The sequence below is a fragment of the Lissotriton helveticus genome, chromosome 7 (assembly GCF_964261635.1).
Source record: "Lissotriton helveticus chromosome 7, aLisHel1.1, whole genome shotgun sequence".
NCBI lineage: Eukaryota > Metazoa > Chordata > Amphibia > Caudata > Salamandridae > Lissotriton > Lissotriton helveticus.
In genome coordinates this window covers 1,847,517,709-1,847,535,394 of record NC_136068.1, presented here as the reverse complement: position 1 = coordinate 1,847,535,394, position 17,686 = coordinate 1,847,517,709, and the positions used below count along the sequence as shown (strand labels likewise).

The following is a 17,686-nucleotide window of genomic DNA, read 5'->3' as shown; positions in this document are numbered from 1 at the left end:
TTGTAAAACATTTTTTAATATCCAAAACTACATCCGTAAAAATTGCGCCCACTTGAAAGCATTGCGCAGGCAATATATGTTGTATAGTATCTGGCGTAAGAAACATGTCTTCGGAAATTCCAATGTGAGACAGAGCATCTGCTTTCTGATTCTCTTTTCCTGGACGATAAGTGATGATGAAATTGTAGTAATTGAAAAAGAGAGTCCAGCGAAGTTGTCGAGGTGTGAGTGCTTTGATAGAATGTAAGCTCTGTAGATTACGATGGCCGGTTTAAATAGTAACAGGATGTCGAGCACCTAACAAGTAATGGCGCCATTCTTCGAATGCAGCCTTTATACCTACTAAGTCTCTATCCTCAATAGCATAATTTTGTTCAGTTGGTGTAAGTTTCCTAGAATAATAAGCTATTAGGTGCATTTGACCTGTGTTTTTATGTCTCTGGGACAATGTTACTCCGATGGCAAATTGAGATTCCACTAAGGATCTGGGTGCATCAAAATAGGAGCCGAAGTAAACTGAGTTTTTAGGTTTTGGAAAGCAGTTTCAGCTTCTTGGGTCCTCTCGAATTAAAAAAAAATGTATGCAAGAGGTGTGATAATCTGAGAGAAGTTACAAATGAAAACCCAAAAAGCTTTGCACTTGTTTTACGGAAGAGGGACTAGGGCAATTAAGGACTGCTTGTAACTTATTTGGATCCATTTCAATTCCTTTGGGACTGAGAACAGAGCCTAAAAACTCCACTTTAGTGGTGTGAAATATGCTTTTTTCTAGTTTGACGAATAGAGAGTTCTGTAGTAGCTGTTGAAGAATTGCCCTTACTTTTTTTACATGTTCTATAGTGTTTTTAGAATATTTCTAGATATCATCAATGTATACTACTCAACACACACCCAAAAAATCTCTTAACACTACATTAATAAAAAATGTAATTGCTGCGGGAGCATTACAGAGTCTTAAATGCATGACTTGGTATTCATACAAGCCACAATTTGTACGAAATGCTGCCTTCCACTCCACTTCCACTTCACGCAGATCCAATTTGGGTTAAATAGTGGCATCTTTTATTTGTTCCAATAATGTTGGAATTAATGGGAGTGGGTATCTGTTTTTAATTGTAACATTATTTAAGGCGCGATAATCTATACACAAGCGGAAACCTCCCCCTTTCTTTGGAATGAAAAATAGAGGGAAGATTTAGAGTGTCAAATGAACCCATTAGCAAGGTATTCATCTAGGTACTCTCTTAAATGCAAATGTCTCCTTTTCAGTGAGAGCATATATCCTACTAATCAAGAAGGGAAGGAGCAATTAGTAAAAATAAATCTATCCTATCAAACCTTACCATATTGAAAACTCTTCCCCTACCTATTTCACTACCACCATTACAGCAACAACTCCTTACCGCAATAGTACATAGTGATCAATCGGAAGGTGCCACTCCCATATCACTTGTTTCACCAACTCAGCACTCTGCAGATAAGGGTCTGGAAGAAAATGACAATTCAGTTTTCTTAAATAAGCTAGCTGATCTTTTTAAACAACTTCTACTACCGCTAGAACAAAAACTAGCAAAGATAGAATCCCAGATTTCGAAGCTTACCTCCCCATCACAACACAATCAGGGGCATTCCCAACAAAAGAAAGGAGGCACCAACCCTTTTCTTAATTCCCTCTCAAACTCCGTGACTCTCATTGCAAAACCCACAATTTCGCAAACCACTGCACCACAGATAACCACACCAATAACATTACCCCCTATCCCAACACTCCCCATCACGCTGCCTTCAACTACTCCAATCTCTACTCCCACAGTCCCAACCATATCAAAACAAGTTAACAATGTGGCATCCACTAATCTCTCCTCACAACCAGCACCAAGAAAAACCGCACCCCCCAAGATCCCGGCACAAAATTCTACTCTCCAACCAACTCAAAGAAACACCTTAAGAGGGCCTGGAGAAATCAGAGCTCATTCTGAGCTTCCCCCCGAGGCCGCCCCCTACGTTGCAGTCATGATTGGTGTACCCGAAGTAGCGCCCAACACGGCAGAACCTCCATGGTCCCTAAAAAATAAAGTCCATCATTGGCTACAGGCAAATCGGCCCATGCCAACAAATTGCCATGGAAGGATTTCCTCCCTACGCAGGACTCCATGGGTAGGGAAAGGTAAAAAACTGTTTTCAGGGGACTGTATCATTATAACTTTTGAGGACCCCTGGGTAGCTGACTAAATTATCTCGTGGGAACAACCTAATGTTACTGGAGGAATTAGTATAAAACCACTCTCCTTTTTCTACCCCATCCTCCAACCCACAAACAGTAACTTCTTCGAGGACACTGTTTTTCCTTGGGCTGAACGATCCCAGCGTCAACCTCTAGCATACGAGAATAGACAATATGGCCCCCCTCGTTTTCGAGAGCAGGAGAATCCATGGCACGTAGTAAATCCACGCCACCAGGGCCCAAATTGGGGAGAATGGGGATACCAGCAGAGGGTGACCCGCAGAGAACCGCCCAGATGGGACCCTTGGCACAACATCCCACTAGTAAATCGATTTAGTCCCCTAGAAATGGTAGATTGACTACCAAGGGACATTGATCACACTACCCCTAACCTCCTACATTCCCCTCTCCTAACCAACAACCTTGAGGAGATCTCACAAACTCTAATCCCAAAAGCTAATTACCACACAATACCCTTCCTATTCTGGAACGTGGCGGGTTTACGATCCAAGATCGATGACCCTTTAGCAGTGAACTTTCTCGAACAAGGCAAAATTATCTGCCTTCAAGAGACCTGGACAACCTTAGAGCTCCACCTGCTAGGGTATAAAACCTATTTTTACCCAGCCAGCCGTAGTGCAATGGGTAGACCCAAAGGAGGACTTACAATTTATATAGCCAACACCCTATCTCGCCTAAAAGTGACCAATTTCTTTACTGACCCTAATTGCCAGATACTATTTCTCTCCTTCGCTAACAAAGACACCATAGTTCTCGTAAATTCATACAACAACCTAACGGAACACGACTTTCTAACTTTCGTTGAAAATATGCAGGAGAGACTGAGAACCCTACTACAGAAGGAGACCAATTCTAAAACGACCCATCTACTCTGGGGAGGGGATTTTAACCTTCACCCATGCTCAATGGCAGTCTCCAAACATTGTGGGTTCGTGGACGAACAAGAAGCTCCATTAGCTCACTTTGCCCACAACAATTCCGGCAATACTATGAATAATATTCTGTCAGAGTTTGATTTAGTGATCGCTAACTCCCCAAAGGCGAGGGAACCCCAATTCGACGCAACCTACGTGGGCAGAGGCCATCAGACAACAGTGGACTATATCCTGCTGTCTCAAGGCCTCGCTACAAAGGTTGCAGGTTTTCAAGTAATGACAAATATACTAAGCGACCACTACGCATTAAAGATAGAACTCTATTCTTCAGAGCGTAAATCAAAGGTCACTAACATAGCAAAAGCCCTCACTCAAGAAAGATTGCAACTAGGAAAACAAAACGGCTACACCATAAAGTGGGAAAAGATTGACCCGCAAAAACTTACAAAAAAAATAGTCAACCAATCATACCCGAACATTATCAATTGCCTGGACCCGACACTAAACCATGCAGAGGTCCTGTCAAACTTTGGAGAAATCCTGGCAGTAGCCAAAGAGTTGCTCACGGGAAAAACTACAAACAAGCATCTAGCAAAAAAAGGTTGGTTTGATCACAACAGCACTAAGGCCTTAATTGATTTAAAATCTGCTCTTCGCAAAAAACCAAGAGACGTCGGTCTCATTCAGCTTTTGAGAAGACAGTATAGAAGGGATCGTACCCTTAGAGTCCAACAACTGAAAGAGAAACTGTGGAAAGATCTTGACAGGAGTTCCTTATCAAAATGCAGCAAGGATTTCTGGAGAACAGTGAGATCCCCATACCTCTCAGCGAACAACTCCCCCAAGATAGAGGTAGCTATAGACGAGGGAACTTGGATCGCCCACTTCGGAAATATATTCAAAAATCAAGGAACCACAGACCATTCAACGAACCTCTTCAATGAGGTACAATATCCTATTCCAATATCTTTTGATATTTCGGAAATTTTGGTGGCCCTGGAAAGAAGTAAGACAGGAAAAGCCCCGGGTCCCGATGGCGTTCCTGTCGACCTTTTCAAATTCAATCAGGATCTTTGGGCACCCATCTTAACAAGAGTTTGCGCTGCTGCAGCCAGTGAAGGAATTCTAGACTCCTGGACCAGATCAATTATGGTCCCCATTTTTAAGAAAGGGGACCGCCAGGATGTAAAATGTTATCGACCTATTTCTCTCCTGGACTCCCTCGGCAAAGTGGTGGGAAGGGTCATGCTGGAGAGACTCCAACTGTGGTGTGAGGAAAAAGAAATTATCTCAGATCTCCAATTCGGGTTCAGAGCAGGTCTCGGAACAGTAGAACAGGCACTTAACCTTAGTCTCATAATGGCCAAATACATGCATGCCAAGAAAACCACGGTATACATGGTCTATGTGGACTTGTCTGCCGCTTTCGACTGCGTCTCACACTCCAAACTATGGACAGTCTTAAGAAAAATGGAGATAGACCCTTCCTTGTTGGATCTCCTAAGAGAGCTCTATTCTGGAGCCTCGGCGAGAGTTCGCTTTGGAAAAAACGGCGAGTTGACGGCGCCGTTCGGCGTGGAGCGAGGAGTTAGGCAGGGCTGTGTTCTGGCCCCCTTCCTCTTCTCGCTTTATACCAATGGCCTGGAGGAAGAGATGCTGAGGGGGGCTCAGGACCTCCCTAAACTGAAACAGAGACCGATTCCAGCACTCCTCTACGCGGATGACGCTGTCATCTTGGCCCGAACTCCCCGCGAACTTCAGCTCTCACTCAACAGATACACCTCTTTTATGAATTCCTTGGACCTCAAGGTGAACGTAAAAAAAACGTTTGTAATGATCACGGGGGGAGTGAAGAAAGGCACAAAAAACATCTTCCTTGACAAGCAACCTCTTGAGACTACTACACAATATCCATATCTTGGGGTGATGATAGACAACAAGCTATCATGGAAACCAGCGGTGGACACCAGATGCCATCTTTTTAAACGCTCGACAGCGGGTTTGCAGTCCTTCTCGCGAAAACTGGGAAGGAGATGTCCAGTAGAATTGCTGAGAATTTACAAAGCCAAGTGCCAGGCCATTGCCCTTTATGGAGCAGGAGTCTGGGGTCACACAAATGTTGAATCTTTACAGAAAATTGAAAACAAATTCATAACATTTCTTCTAGCGACCCCGAAAGGTTCATCAATCTACGCCTCTCACATGGAACTGGGAATACCGCATCTTCAGGATCTTATCAAAATCCAGCCTCTGCTCCTGTGGAGGCGTATCTGGGTTTCGGATGTGAACACATTATCCCAGTCGATAGTGGCCGATTCAATGTCACTTGACCACTCTTCCAGACTGAAGTGGCTTCGTTACATCAAAAACTTTTTTACTGACCTTGGGCTTGAAAATTATTTTCTCCAACCAGAGTCGATTGTCTCCCTTCCAAAAAAAGAACTCACAGAACTTGCCCTGCGACACTTGGAAACATTAAGATTGTCAACTGATGCCGCTAAACCCTCAGTAATTCACGCAAATATAATCCAGCAAACCTTTGGCATCCAACTCTACCTTACCCTACAGAGTAAAACTTACGAGAGGATATTACTGACCAGGTTCAGATTGAATCTTTTTTACAGACTGGTAGCTTTTCCCATAAATAAGGCCTGGGAAAAAAACATGCCCGATGCCCCTGCGACGGGAAATCAACTCAATCGAACATCCACGCTTTCTTGTTTTGTAAGTTCTACCACCCCCACAGAAAACGTTGGATTCTCCCGATATGCAGGCGGTGGGGCCTTAGACACTGCCGACCGGCCTTTTATCGACTGCAATCCCTAGAGTCTGAAGAAATTTGCTACCTAGTCCTAAATTTTTTAAAATGTATTATGAATCACAGAAAAAACCTTTAGCAACATGCACTGAAAAAACCCATAACTTTTAAAGCAAACATTTTTCTCTTTTTTAAAAATGTATGCTTCTTGTTGTCACTAAATCTTAAACATCATTTGAAATGTCTCTTTTTATGTATATTATTGAAATTGTCGATTGCTTCTTTTATGGTTTTCCCTGTGATTAACCGAATAAAGAAAGATTTATTATTATATATCCTACTACAGGGCAGAGTGGCTTCAGGCATCAAATCTATTCGACAATCAAAATCGCTATGCGGAGGTAGTGTATTGGCCTTTTTTTTATCAAACACATCTGTGGGATCTGAATATTCTATAGGTATCCCTTCTAAAAGTAAAACGCTTTTCCAATCTTTTGGGAAGTCATAACCTTGAACTAAGGGGCCCATTAGGTTGTCGGGCAGATCGCCACCGCCATGCAGGCAGTGGCGATCCGCCCGACATCCGTGACCTGCCGCCACCCATTCCCCCCCCCCGCCATATTACAATGGCAGGGGGACCGCGGCGGACGTGAACAACGTCCGCCGCATTTCCGCCCCGGTCGCCTTGCAGCCAGGGCGGAAAAGGGTTCATATGGCTGGCGGTGTCTTTCAGACACCGCCAGCCATATTAGGATGGCCACAATCAGATGCCACGGAAAGGCATGCGGTCTTCACTTTGGGGGCCGTGAAGGCGAGGGGGGGTGCACATGGGGGTACCTGTGGTACCCAGATACCACCCTGCATTTGCATGCACAAAGCGGCAGGCACCGCACGGTGCCTGACACTTTGTGTATGCAAATGCATACATGCATTTTTTGCATTGTGGTGTGCGGTGCTGAGAGCACCGCCCGCCACAATGTTAAAAATGCAGGATGCGCCCGCCACAGTGGCGGGCGCATCCTATTACCCCCCACGGGACCCCGTCCTTATGGCGATAAACAGGTTGAATGACAATACTCAGAATTAAACACAATTGTCTTTTGAATCCAGTCAATTTTCGGGTTATGTAAGACTAGCCACGGAATGCATAAAATAAGTCAAAATTGAGGAGCGTCAATAATATCGAATGTAATGCATTCACTATGTTCAGTGAAACATGTCATGATAAGAGATTCTGTGTGATTCTGTGTGATGTTGTATCAGTTCAGATGTTAATTCTTTACAGTCAACAGCTCTGACTATTTCTGGATGACTCTTGGGTTCAGTTTTTAAACCTAATTCTTGTAAAAATCTTGTATCAATAAAATTGCCCGTAGCTCCTGAATCTATCAATGCATCTACTGACCAAATTTGTTTTCTATCAGATTGAGATTGTAAGATCACTTTAATACTAAGATGTTGATGTTGATAAGAGACTTCATGAGCCTTCAGGAGCCATAGAGGCCAAACTAATTACCTCACTCGACAAACTGACCTCATGTTTTGCCAAGCTCTTTAGTTTTCTGATTGTTGAATGCTTTCTGCATCATTGATTGTATTCTTTGACTTATTTGGACGAATTGGACACTCTTTTACAAAATGTCCTGCTTTACTGCAGTAAAGACATTGATTCAACTTTCTTCGTTTCTCTTTTTCATCCTTAGAGAGGTGTCCTTTAATAGTTGTATAGGTTCTCCAAAATCTACCTTTGGGTTTTACTCAGATTTCCTGGAAAGTGAACATTTTATGATCTGAATGTCCCTTTTCTCCTTGCGTTCAGTTAACCGATGGTTAAGCTTAACTACCAGATCGATAAACTCTGCTATGTCATCTGGCGAACCTAATATTTGTGTTACCATATCTTTCAATGCTTCACTGAAACCTTTATCAAAAAGAGAAACCCTTTTTTCTTCCGACCATTCAGCCTCTATTACAAGTCTGTTGAACTGTGGAATATAATGTAATAAGTCTGAGGTTCCTTGTTTTAAATGTAATAATTCATGATCTGCAGATTGCACAAAGACATGTTTTGCAAATATTTTTTGTCATTGTTTGTTTAAACCGTCTAAGATCATATAAAATTGGGTCATTCCGTTCTACTATTGGCACTGACCACAAAGCTGCATCTCCTCCTAAGTAGGATAATATAAAGTCCACTTTAGATGAGTCATCAGGGAAAGCTGTAGGCTTCGCTATAAAGTGTAAATGACATTGATTTAAAAAGATAGTGTACTTACTACTATCTCCATAAAATCTCTCTGGAGGTGCTAACAGGATTGTGACGGGAGTCACAACTTGGATCTGGGTCGGAGATGAAGAGGTGCTACTGTGTAAAGTCTGCATTGCAGGCTGAAACATAGGTGGTTTTAATACTGGCTTTTGAGTAGCTGGAAAACTCCAAGTAGCTGGACCCGAAGCACTAGAGGCCATGCATACTAGTTTGTAAGGCAGAGATTTCTCTTCTAAGAGCTGCATTTTCGGATCATATATCAGCCAAAATGGTTGCAATATCTTGCAATGATATTGTAGTTGCCTGGTCCATAATGTCTGGGCGAATGATAGTCATGGGCTTTGCCTTCTGTCAGAATTACAAGCAATCTTACTTGTGCCTTGCTTGTATGTTGAATTCGCAGAGACTTTATGGACCGCCTTCCCAGTACCCTACCTTATAACTTAGTAGATCAGAAACACTAAGGCTGCACAGTTGGGATTCGGGGAGGAGGGCCGGATATTGGACGCTAGTTGTTCCTAGTTGTCTACCTGCGAGGCAACAAGGAAAAGTATAACTAACTATAAATCTAAACTAATCTTGTCTACAGATATTTCCTAAAAGAGAACTTTATGATTAACTAGGTGGTCTCCTACCTGTGATCTAATAATGTGGTACATCGTGTCCTTGTAGTCCTTGTGGAGGTATTCCAACTTGTCTGGTGATACGTAGGTTTATGTAAGAAACAGCTTCTTGTTCATACCTGTGTTTTGAAACAGAAATGTGGAAGTAAGTTACAGGTTTCCAAGTTATCCAGTACTATATCAAACAACGATTTCTTATTCCAGTTTTTGCTCCACTTACTCTTTCTTATTATTACAGCTCCGAGTAATCTTCACAACCTATTTGTTTGATAAAAATAACCTTTGCCAAATACACAAACAATATTCATAAAACTGTGACTTATAAGATAATACTATTGCACCAAAACTGTTGTTTCAAGAATCTGTGAATTACAATGTTCCTGTTGCTACTAATTATTGTCTTTCTTTCTTTTAGGAAACGATTTCCCAAAATTGTCCCAATAAAATCAAGGTAAGTACTGAGCGCTGAATTCCTGCTTTCTTGTGTGGGGCACCAGAAATAAAATTCAGAAACTTTCACGTAGCTCACGTGTTTTCTTCTTTTGCAGCTCCGGGAATTCTGTGAAGACTGCAAAGCTGAAACCATTGATCTCCAGTGAAGGGCAGAGTCCTCTTGACAAGAAGCAGGTAAGCACTGATGTCTTCTCGTCAATCACGGCGGAAGGCAAATCATCTTCTGGAAGATGGGTGTGGCAATTTATAGTCTTGTGACACCCAATGAGCCTGCAGACGTCTGCATCTTACGTAACGTGCGCTCAACCAAACAACCGCTCTGAAGTTTAATGCTTAATGTTGCTTGGCTCGTTTTTACCGTTACCCAATCTTTTCTTCATAAAACGTTCTCTTTTGTATTGGCATTCAAAAGACCATGCTTAAAAAACCAAGTACCAATTTAACATCGGTCTCATGTATAAAATACTTACAGTGCAAGTTTCAAGTATTACACCAATCAAGTATTACACCAATCATATTCATATACATGTCCAAGCAAGGTGGGCAGGATGCACGGGAGAGGGGTGGGTTTTATTCTGGGAATGTTCACGCATTGATAAGCGTGCATATTGTAGGTCTCCAGAACTGCATGCATGTTATTAGGGAATCAGAGTTGGTATACCATTCAGGGTTGGGGAATATCATGACAGTCGACGACGTCCATTTCTTCGTTGACAATTCTCTAATCGTTGTCGATGGGCCTGTCGACAACCTCGTCAACGGTGGAAACAAATTACTTTTTCTCTCAAAAAGCGCCAGATGACACCTGAGATGACTTCCCCCAGGAGGGTGACTCCTCTACCTCCTGTACTCCTCCTTGAAGAAGAGGGATCTGAAGAAGATGATTGAACTTTTGCCTAAGCGAGTAGCCCTTCTCAATTACACGTCAAGTGTCAGGAACAGACTCTGAGGGGGATTATTCTGGAGGAACAGCAATATGATCCTTCCTCAGATTATTAAGAGGACTACCAGCAGGAGATGGTCTCCATGCCTTCCTCCTTACTAGCAGACTTGGAAACTATGCTTTTGTACTATAGGAGGAGATTTGCAACACAAACCTCCAGTTCCCGTTGTGGTGCTCGTTACTGCTGTTCCTGCTGCTCAGCCTGCTACCCCTCAATAAGCACTGCCTCAGCCATTGCTTGTGGCTCAGGACACACCACCTATCGCGCCTCTTGTTCACGATGACACCTCTGATGAGGGCCAGGGCTCTTGGCGCAATACCAGATCCAGACACTGAGTGGGATGACTATGTCATTCCTGATCCGGCTTCACATGCACCAGCTCCTGTTGATTTCCCCCTCTGCAGACATAGGGGGTTTCCATAATTTGATGGAGAGCGCCGCAAAGAGCTTTGAACTGCCCATGCACACGGTGCAGTCTGAATGCTTCCTCTATGACTTCAAAGAGCCTTACAGGAAAGCGGTTCACTCTATTCCTGTTGTTGGTCATGTCTGGGATGAGGGGTTGACAGTAATGAGGAATCCTGCTACGGTAATTCCAGTATTGCCTCGCCTTGAAAAGAAATATAAGGCTCCAGACGATAGTCCGGCCTGCGTGGTCAGCCAACCTAAACCGGACTCTGTCATCTCTCAGGCTGCCCAAAGAATGCGAGAAATCCTTCAGCTCCGCTCACAACGCCTCCAAATAAAGAGGGCTGACGCCTCATTAACGCGGACAAAAGGTTTTCTTCCATGTCCAGTCTGTTGGTCAGGGCTGCAAACGCCTTAGTAATTCTTGGTCGCTATGATCGCCAGATGTCGTGCAATCTTTTCCCCTATCTGAACCAATTGCCCGAAGATGCAAAAAAAGAGGCTAAGAAGATTCTTCAGAAGGATGAAGTAACGTTGGCTGAAGTGATTGACTGTGCTATGGATATTGCAATGACTGTGCTACGCTCCAGTGCTTTCGCTGCTGTCCTTCGGCGTCAAGGCTGGCTGCGGGCCACATGGTTCTGTCCCGAGGTCCAAAACAATATCTTGGATCTTCCCTTTGATGGGGAAGCGCTCTTTGGGAAACATATCGATGAAGCGCTGCAGGACATCAAGAAAGACACGGAGGCCGCAAAATGCTTAGGGATTCTGAAGTACCGCAAGGTCCCCTTCCGGGAAGCCAGAGAGAGAGATAATGCCACATATAGAGGAGGATACCAGCAACAACTGTATTCCTCATATGGATCAAATCCGCAATCTTACTGGCCAAATTAAAACCAGCAGCAGAATCAATCCTCTTCTTTCTCTAGATCGGCTCACAGAGGAAGACCAGGACCCCAGGGTAGGGACTCCTTAAAGCGTCAATAGCGGCTTGCTGGCTCTTACTACTGTCCCTTCTCCCCCTGTAACATCAGTGGGAGACAGAATATCAAATTACCTCCACAACTGGCAACAAATACCATCGGACCGTTGGGTGCTGAAGATCATTCATTGCGGCCATACTCTGGAATTGGTCCAAGCACCACCTTCCAATCCCCCACGCGCAACAGTGTCAAAACATCTCCGTCTTTTACGGTTGGTAGTCCATCAAATGCTCCTCAAATAACCGGTCCCTATCTCTCAGCGGGGTCTGTACTCCTGGTTCTTCCTGGTCCGGAAGACTTTAGTAAAGTGGCGCCCTATTCTAGATCTAAGGGAGCTCAACAGCGATCTAATCAAACAATCAATTTGGATGGTTTCTCTACAGGACAGCCTTCGTCTTCTTTACATGGCCATGTTGGATCTAGAGGACGCTTACTTTCACGTACCCATGTATCCAGCCCATAGGAGGTTCCATCGCTTCACTGTAGCAAAGAGCCACTTTCAGTTCAAGGTCCTACCTTTTTGGACTCCGATCTGCATCACAGATCTTTACAAAGGTATTAGCTCCGGTGGCAGCTTTTCTACAAAAACAACAGCAGCAGGTCTTTCCTTACCTGGACGACTGGGTGCTGAAGGATTCTACCAAGCACGCAGCAGAAAAATCAGTTGTGGCATTCACATGCCTTTTCAGCAATCTCGGGCTCACTCTCAACACAGAAAAGTCGACCCTCTGTCCATCCAAAAAGCCAGGTTTCTGGGAGCCATTCTGGACCATCGACCAAGCTTTTCCCACCCAGGAGAGGCCAGAAAAGCTGATGCCTATGCCTATGGGCCGTCTGCTGTTAAAAAGACAGTCACTTTCAGTTCGCCTCTACAAGTCCCTCTTAGGGTCCATTTCCTCCTGCATTCCTCTGATTCCTCACTGCAGGTTGCAGATGGGTCCTCTCCAGGAGGAGTTGGACTTGCAGTGGCTCAAAGTTGACCGATCTTTTGAAGACGAGCTCTTTGTTACCGTGTCCATGAGCGACGCAGCATCGTGGTGGAGAAAAAAGGAAAACATTTCTCATGGTCTCTCCTTTAGGATCACTCCTGCTCCTCAGATAATTACTACAGATGCCTCGCTAGAGGGCTGGGAAGCAGTCTTGCAAGACCTTCATGTAAGCATCCATTGGCTGCCCCAACATCATCTTCTGCAAATCAATCTGCGGGAGCTCAGAGTAATTTGCCTAGCCTTGCAGGCATTTCTTCCGCGAATACAGCAGTCTGCAGTTCAAATACGGACAGACAACACGACGGTTATGCATTATATAAACAATGGGCGATCCAGCAGGGGAATTCCCTCAAAGTGGAGCTCCTTCCAGGTGTTCTCAACAAGGCCGCAGACACACTGAGCAGACTGAAATTGGTCAGCCATGAATGGGAATTGGACCAGTCCACTCTGGAGGAGGTTTTTCACCTATGGGGCAGGCCTACCATAGACATCTTTGCCACTCCGGAGAACAAGAAATGCAGATTTTACGCAAGCAGGCTACACCATCGGAGATCATTGGTCCCTTACACTTTTCCCCCATTCCTCTGATCCCCAGGATTCTCAGGAAGCTCAAAACGGTACCTTGCAATATGATTTTGATAGCTCCTTCTTGGCCCAACAGTTTTGGTTCACAGAGCTACATCTTCTCTCCCTGGACCTTCCACTTCCATTGCATCTGATTCCTTCGCTGCTGACAATGTCCCAGGGCCAAATCAGGTATCCGGATCCTTAATCTCTGCAGTTGTCGGCATGACTCCTGAGCAGCAAGAATTTCTTGGTTTGACCCTTTCAACAGAATGTAGAGAGGTGCTCTCTCCAGCACGAGCCCAAAGTACTAACAAGACCTACAAGTTGAAGTGGAAGTGTTTCTGCATTTGATGCCAGAAAAATGGTATCCATCCTTTTTCTGCTGAACCGCATGAAGTTCTTCCTTACATTCTTTCATTAGCAAAATCGGGGCTGGCTCACTCTTCCATCAAGGTGCATCTTGCCGCCATCTCTCGCTACAGATCCACATCCTCAGGTCCTTCCCTCTGGTCGGCAAGGATAATTAAACAGTTTCTCAAGGGCCTTTTCAGAATCTTCCCTCCAGTCAAGCCTTCGCCTCCTCCTTGGCACCTTAACTTAGTTCTCACCCAGCTCAAGAAGCATCCCTTCAAACCTATTCACTGGGTGGATTTGAAATTCCTCTGCTGGAAGGTAGCTCTTCTACTGGCCTTGACTTCGACTAGAAGAATGGGTGAATTGCAGGCTCTCATCATTCAGGAACCTTTTCTCCAGTTCAAAAAGGGTACAGTGATACGACACACCAACCCAAAGTTCATTCCGAAAGTGCCTTCAGACTTTCATTTGAATGAGCCGGTCATACTCAAAACTTTTTTCCCTCATCCTACAACTCCGGCAGAAAATGCACTCCACTCACTGGACATTCAGAGGTGCTTGAAATTCGATCTCCAGCCTACTAAAGACTTCAGGAAGTCTCCTCAACTATTTGTATCTTTTAGTGATCCTCGTAAGGGGTTTCCCCTTTCCAAGCAGGAGATTGCTCTTTGGATTACAACAGAGCAGCGGGTGGGTCCATGCCCACTCCACGAGGGCAATTTCTTCTTCGACAGCCCTCTTTGCCGGAGTTCCTATCCGGGAGATCCGCAAGGCAGCAACCTGGAGCAGTACTCATACATTTACAAGACATTACTGCCTGGATTCTGCAATGAAGAGTGACACAGCAGTTGGCCAGGAAGTCCTGAGGAACCTCTTTCAGTAGTGGTGAGCTGTCCCTTTCATCCCTCCTTCTATGTTACTGTTTTTCAGCTCTTGCACATTTTTTAACATCATGTCTCTAACAGGCCCATGCATCAAAAGAAAAACCGGTCACAAACAGGCAGATTCTCAGAATATGCCCCTTTGCGACTGTATTTTTGCATTTGGGATGCAGCATCCCAAATGCAGAAGTCGCAATTTAACTAATCTCTAAATTGCGATTACTTAAATTGCGATTGCATTTAAGGAATCGCAAATTGAGATTCCTTAAATGCTATGCATTAAAGTAAAAAAATGAGCGATTTTGCTGATAGGGGCGCAGATTACCATGAAGTTGAACTCTCTACGATGGCTCATTTGAATTGCTAACTATCTAAATCAGTCACTTTCATAACTGAAATTACGATTGTGCCACGTGTTCCTACTCACTGTATTTATTTGCACAATTACTCACCTTGCGCCGTTCATGCTGTCCATTATTGTCACTTGCGTCGCCACCTATGTCACCTGCACATACCTGAGCGCCAAATACAATCGGGTTGCTATTGATTTTTTTGTACAGTGCTGTTATAACTGTATTTTCTCTCCCCTTTCGTTCTTGTAAAAAGAATATGATGAATAACAACCAATACCTAATTTGATTCAAGTCGCCTTATTTCTGTATCAGTAATGCTTCCAGCATACATGCTTAATTGTCTCCAGAATAATACCTGTTGGGATACTGTTTGTTTTCTTTACTAAAGTCTCATCATGTTGTTTAGCCCCCCTAAGTGTTGGCTGCAGCCCAGATTTACAGGCTACTCACATAACATATCTTCATTTAGTGATTGTAAAAATACCTCTTTTCCCTTGTAAGAGGTTCACCTGAGATTATGGAACTGATAAGTCCTCCTGGACCCTGATTTAGGTCGTTGAAGTTAACCACCCAAGAAATGTTGGCCATTTTAAACCACATCCTCCACTTTGGCTCAATGTTCCTGTGTTGTGAATATGCGACTAGGCTGACCCATTCTAAATTGTTGTTTACCTTTAAGGGATTCACACATCACTTTCCCACTTCCTCTACTGAATGAATCCCTGTATGTTGGCTTGCTTTTCAAACACATGTCCACTACTTGCCCCTTGCTGCACAATGTTAAATGTGAAACTAGAGGATCACTAGACATAGGCTTGGCTCCCAGGAAGCCGGCATGTTACTTGCAGTTGTAGCAGTACATCCAGTCTACTCCATCACTGAGCCAGTATCTAACCTGCCAGGCTTACATTCCCGGGGGCGAACTTGTAGAAAAGTTTTCCCGTTATACGGGATTTCCGTTAATTGACGTCTAAGACTTTGGAAACATTTATTCCTTTCTGAATGAAAACTTCAGAAAATCCCTAAAACAATTTTTTTTCTTTTTGCAGGTTCACAATAGGAGATACCTATGAATGCGCTTACCTAGGCTATGGCAAAGTCAAAAGTTTGGAATGTGACATCACAAACAAGTGGATCTGCACCAGAGTGACCATTAATAGCATTTGAAAAATGTGTACAAAAATGTATTAAAATAATATTCAAAAGGTGCCGCAAGAAGTGCAAACCGAATGTTTAAACGGGCCAAAATAACTCATTTATGTGATACAGATTCGCAGTAAGCCATCACACTTACCAGGCTGCAGAACAAACCCTGCCCATGGTTTTTTAGGAGAAAGGCGAAATAGCTGAAATGTGCACAACTTGATTAAAAGCTTTGAATGCTATTTAGAAATGTTGACATAAGGTTCTCATTAAAAAAAATGCATTATTTTACTCTGCAACATCTATTCTTGCATATCATGAACTTCCTAATTTCTTAAGATTTCATAAAAGAATTGGATAGAAAGCTTACATTTTAGACAATAATGAATGTCATATTAATATAAAAGAATGCAATAGCTAAAACGAATCTTGTCTTTTAGTTAGTCTATCATTGTTTTCTTAGTGAGACATGTAGAGATATAGAAAGTCAACTAAGAGAAGACGTTCTTGGGAAAGATGCTTACTGTTTCTAGAGTGTAACTTGTCGAACTGTAGCTGAAGAACTGGTAAAAATGTTTGACTAACATGTATTCCTGTGTGAATGAAGGAGATGGACTGACTGACCGAAGATCTCTGTTCTCCGATTGGCCCATGGAAAAAGAAGCAAGCTACTTTGTTTAGAAAATGTTTTTTAACTTTTATGTTAGTGCATGTTTCTAGGTAGGCTTACAGCTTATTCTTTTGTATACTGACCCAGACCCCTTGACGGTTGACGATACTGCTGCTACTGTTTTCCTCCTTACTTGATTTAATTGATTTTGACAGCTTGCTACTGCATCTGAATACAAACCGGAGACTCTGCTGAGTCTTAGGGATACTTTTCATGGGTAATTCTGCATTTGTGATTTTATCTTCAGAGCTTCATACTTCCTGACTTCACTCTGTTTATATTCCGCTAGAACTCCTCATGGGTTCTCAATCATTGAACTCTGATCACCCATCTTGGAACAGGGAACTATTTCCTCTGTGGAATAAGCTTTTATATGCATTAGATTTGTTGATGACTTGTTCTAACCAACATTCTTTTTGATGATTTCTGGAATGTTATTTTGATTGATGGACTAACTGAATAAAGATCAAAAATAAATAAAATATCTTCACTAAACTTTTAAAGTGAAAAATAAACATCCTTAACTACACCAATACTCTCATCATTGTCTGAACATAAACTGTTATTTGTTTGACTTTATCATACTCCTTGACTCCATCGCAATTAGGCAGACCTGGAGCAGTAAAGGAGGCAGACCTGGAGCAGTTAAGTGGGCTCACCCTGAGCGTTATGACAACTGGTAAATTACATTTTTTAGTCCATTACCAATCTATCAGTTTTGGTAGGAGAAGAATTGTTTTAGTTGTCTGGAGCATGGAGTTAAATAATTACCCAACTTTAGAATAAAATATCAGAATCCTGGAATAAAGTGCCCGGCACTTGAGGGGGCTGACAAAGTGCAGTGTTCGAAGGCAGTTGCTGATTTGGAGGGGTGAGTATCAATGGGGTGATGCAACGTCTATGGTGATTGTAACTGTGCCTTTGTTTGTAACTGTGCCTTTGCCTTTGTTTTGTTTTGTGGTTGATTCGAAAATGGAAGATTGAAAATTGCTTCTTGATTTGTTTTGTGTGTTATAGATTGAAGAATTCAGATTCGAAGTCTAAGATCATAGGATAGTAAAGTTTGAGACAAGTGTAGAAAACACTTGAATACATTCTTGTTTGCAGAGATTTGATTTCTAGAGTGTGAATCACTGACAAAATATCGAAGGTCAAAATATCAACCTACAAA

At 43.1% G+C, this 17,686-nt stretch overlaps 1 protein-coding gene across 4 annotated transcripts in view; it reads left to right on the top strand.

Moving 5' to 3' along the window:
* Positions 1-17,044, top strand: part of LOC144770830 (uncharacterized) — a 97,385-nt gene extending 80,341 nt beyond the window's left edge. For all 4 annotated transcript variants that reach the window (XR_013599039.1, XR_013599038.1, XR_013599040.1 and 1 more), the window contains 4 exons: positions 6,225-6,279; positions 9,186-9,221; positions 9,319-9,397; positions 15,752-17,044. Coding sequence is in view for 1 of the 4 variants with exons in the window: in XM_078655608.1 (XP_078511734.1) it covers positions 6,225-6,279; positions 9,186-9,221; positions 9,319-9,369 (142 nt within the window). In the remaining 3 variants the exon portion in view is untranslated. The remainder of the gene's footprint in view (positions 1-6,224; positions 6,280-9,185; positions 9,222-9,318; positions 9,398-15,751) is intronic.
* Positions 17,045-17,686: the final 642 nt, after the last annotated feature.